This window comes from Atta colombica, unplaced genomic scaffold (assembly GCF_001594045.1).
Source record: "Atta colombica isolate Treedump-2 unplaced genomic scaffold, Acol1.0 scaffold126, whole genome shotgun sequence".
Lineage (NCBI taxonomy): Eukaryota > Metazoa > Arthropoda > Insecta > Hymenoptera > Formicidae > Atta > Atta colombica.
Genome location: NW_017259213.1, coordinates 4,222,173 through 4,225,803, shown reverse-complemented (window position 1 = coordinate 4,225,803; position 3,631 = coordinate 4,222,173). Strand labels below are relative to the sequence as shown.

Here is a 3,631-nt window from a genome sequence, read left to right as displayed (position 1 = left end):
TATATATATATATATACAAAATAAAGATATTAGTGCATCTCGTGTGACGTTTTCTATTGACTTAACACTTTCACTAACTGTAGACGACTGACTTCTTATGTGTGCAAAGTACACTAAATCATTATTCAAGAAATGATTTGATAATTGAGTGAACAATAATAATGTCTGTCATTAAAAACCGCGGGGAATTCATTTGTTTGTTGCATTGCTCTAGCATGTTGGCTGCTGCCTGCCAATCGTTCATTGCGATATCACTTTCTTTATAGCTTGACAGAACGGACAGTCTGATGTAATGTTTATACATGTACAGACGCTTGCTGAAATGATATCAGACAACAATCGCATCCACGTATATAAAAACTCAATGACCTCAAATATACATATATTTCAATCAAAACGATGTAGACATACATTATCATCATACATTTTTCATTTTTACATATACGTTATATACGTTATCATATTCTATTTTCTTATCATACGATACTTCGCGAAGTTACATTAGCTACAGCAGTTTAGTAGCAGTTTTCATTCTCCTCTTTCTATCCTTATGATTCCCTTTTAAATTCCTTATTAATGAATTTTTGTTACAAGAAATATTTCTATAAAATTATATATAATTTATACACACATATATATGTATGTACATATATACACGTATCTATATACATATATGCACAATTTTTTTTAGAATTTTTTCTTATAAAATATTCATATATGAAAATTAATTCATATATTTTTTCTTCTTTTCCAAGACGATATACGACATAAAAATAAACGACATTACAAGTAAAAAGTAACAAGTCATTGTTTGAAACAAGTAAGAAAATTCTTAATGTAATTATTTATCTAGCTAAGAATTTAATTATATATCTTACATAAACGTAATGAAACATTTTCGATGTCTGTTACAAATCTTAGATCTCGCCCCGTTTTGCTTCTGTACAATCTTAAAAAGTTGTTTTGGTCTTTTATTATATAAAAAACAAAAATAGGATTAAATCGTGATCCATAAGGCTTGGCAATTTGCTGATTAGTTTTGTGCACAGCCTGGGCGAGGGCACTAGACCAACGCGGGGTCACACCAAGTCTGCGAGCATCAGCGCAAGTCACCGTTCCTCAAGTGGTGTACCCCCCAGCGACCATTCACTACTGGACCCTCAACCACGCAACGCCCACAACTCCTTACTCGCCACTGCTGATCCCCTTAGGCAGAGGTACAGGCCCCCGATGCCTAATACAAAACCGAAAGACATACATTTCTGCATATTTAATATTTAAATATGTTTCGGATACATTCGTTCTCTTTCATTTGATTACTTCTTTCTTGGGCCACTAACTCTCTTAGGGGTAATTAGGTCTTCTACTATTATAGTCTTTCGCAATTTCTGCCGGAGCGGATAATGAGAACATTCGTTTCTCAGAAGCTCAAAAACGACAGTGCCAATCTCTTGGAAATGCTCTGTTCAAAAAATTGTCGACATAGGATTCTCTAGGATAGTTTTTGGTCATTCTTTCATTATTTTTTAATTCTCTTATTGCTTTTTTTATACTCTTCTCTCTTTATTCTCTTTCTCTTTTTCATTCGCATGATATAAACTTTGTTAGATCTCAATAATGGCTTCATTATTTCTTTCTTCATTTGTATAAATATCATTTAGGTTTGATCATGGTAAAATCATCTCATTATACTGATTCAGAATACAATTTCGACATACTTACAGTTCACTTAGAAATTATGATAATATACTATAGTATATATATATAGCGGCATGATATTACAATTAGTTTTTTTCTCAAGGAAATATTTATTCTTAATTTATTTCCTATATGATACGCGTTTGATACATAATATTATATACATATCTATCTTTTTGTATTTTTCCTTATTAGTTTTGAAAATTTATATTATATAGAATATAAACTATTTAATATTGTCTGTTTGATAAATTACTTATGACGTGACCCAATGTCTAATAATGTTAACATCATTTCCTCATGAAATCTTTTCTACTACTATTATACAGTTGCTGTATTTAAAATGTATCTCTCGCAAAAAATACAATTATATTCTTGAAATAATTTCTTTCCACAATTTCGATTAATGGAACTTGCATGCGCAGTTATAGTAGACTGTGCCCATTTACATAATAACCTATTACAAATTTTTTTATTAATATGAATTAATTTCTCTTATCAATATTGCTTTATTAACTCTACTCATTAAGCTTAATTTGCAAAATATTGCTTGCGCGTTGAAAATTTTTATAACAATATCTTTAGAAATACGTAGCAATCAATTAAATCAACTTTTTGCAATGTATATAATTAAGTAATGCAGCGAAAAATTTAACTGTAACTGTTGGAAGAATTTCGTTAAAATTGATTTTGAATGTTGACTTTCTTATCGTCAACTGATTTATTAATACTTTATGATATATACTGATTTATTCATACTTTACTTTGATGGGAAGCTAAGATCTTCAGGTATTTATTGTCGAAAACAGAATTTGAAAGACTTAAGCCATTTTTGAGAAATCTTGCAGATGGATGGATGGATGGCTAGACCAACACTATGAAATTATAAAGTAAAAAGGTTTGCTACGCTGCATTACTTAATAACTAATTTTTATTTATTTTATATCTCTTTGCATCTTGAGCTTTACTTGAACCGAATGGGTAATATGGTAATATAATATTCGCTCGAGCATATACTTTTTATTCATATACTTTTTATGCATAAAAATGAAAATGCTGATAAATCAACTTATATCAGCTATATATCTATCACAATTACAGTTTGTATTAAAATAAAAATTATTATTTGTTGTTAGTTTGGGTGTATGCACAAGCAACAGACTGGCTACAACCACTACGGCAGCATTTCCACGGAATGTTCCGAGTCGCAGTACGTTCCATTCTGGCCAAAATAGAGCACAGCGAAATCACACTCAGGTGAGTATTTAAAACAGTTTAATTATAGAACAAGAGTTTAATTTGACAAGAGTTTAATTTATCTTTTTTTATTAGTGATTATTAGTTAATTATTAAGCATTATTTATTTTATTAGCAATTAATATAAATGTTTTTCCAGGGTCACACACAAACGCAGGACACAAATGCAATTAGCCCTCTAGCAAGGCCGTCCTTTTTCTCCAAATTATCTTCAAAGTTCTCCAAACGGTAAGTTCTAATTAAATCTATATAATCTTTAACGATATTAGTATTTGATAGCATGCTAATAATTTGTGTAATTGTAATATTTTATCACTGTACATTTCCAAACATTTCTTTTAGTTAGTTTACGTATTTTGTGAGCCAATTATCTTGTGAAAGACTAATAATTAGATCAGATCTTATGAATAAATTATTTCCTAATTAATGTAAACTATAAAATTTTCTTGAAAAATTATGTAGTTGATACTCAACTTGTAAAAATGATGAAAATATTAATATTTAGAAGAAAAAGATGTATTAAAGTACCAAAGTTATTAGCAGTTACCTAAAATCGATCTTTTTAATATAATTTAATATATAATTATTGTGCATGTATTATCTAATTGAATTTATATCCACGCACGTGGATGCAAAAAAGGTTCACGAAAATCAAATATTTTATAACATGAAGCAT

At 29.3% G+C, this 3,631-nt stretch overlaps 1 protein-coding gene across 11 annotated transcripts in view; it reads left to right on the top strand.

Annotated features, from left to right (window-relative positions):
- Positions 1–3,631, top strand: part of LOC108684076 (serine/threonine-protein kinase MARK2-like) — a 103,446-nt gene that overhangs the window by 89,971 nt on the left and 9,844 nt on the right. For 10 of the 11 annotated variants that reach the window (XM_018188135.1, XM_018188134.1, XM_018188129.1 and 7 more), the window contains 3 exons: positions 1,050–1,217; positions 2,835–2,955; positions 3,095–3,183. In XM_018188135.1, coding sequence (XP_018043624.1) covers positions 1,050–1,217; positions 2,835–2,955; positions 3,095–3,183 — 378 coding nt within the window. The remainder of the gene's footprint in view (positions 1–1,049; positions 1,218–2,834; positions 2,956–3,094; positions 3,184–3,631) is intronic. The other variant, XM_018188131.1, reaches the window with a different exon arrangement.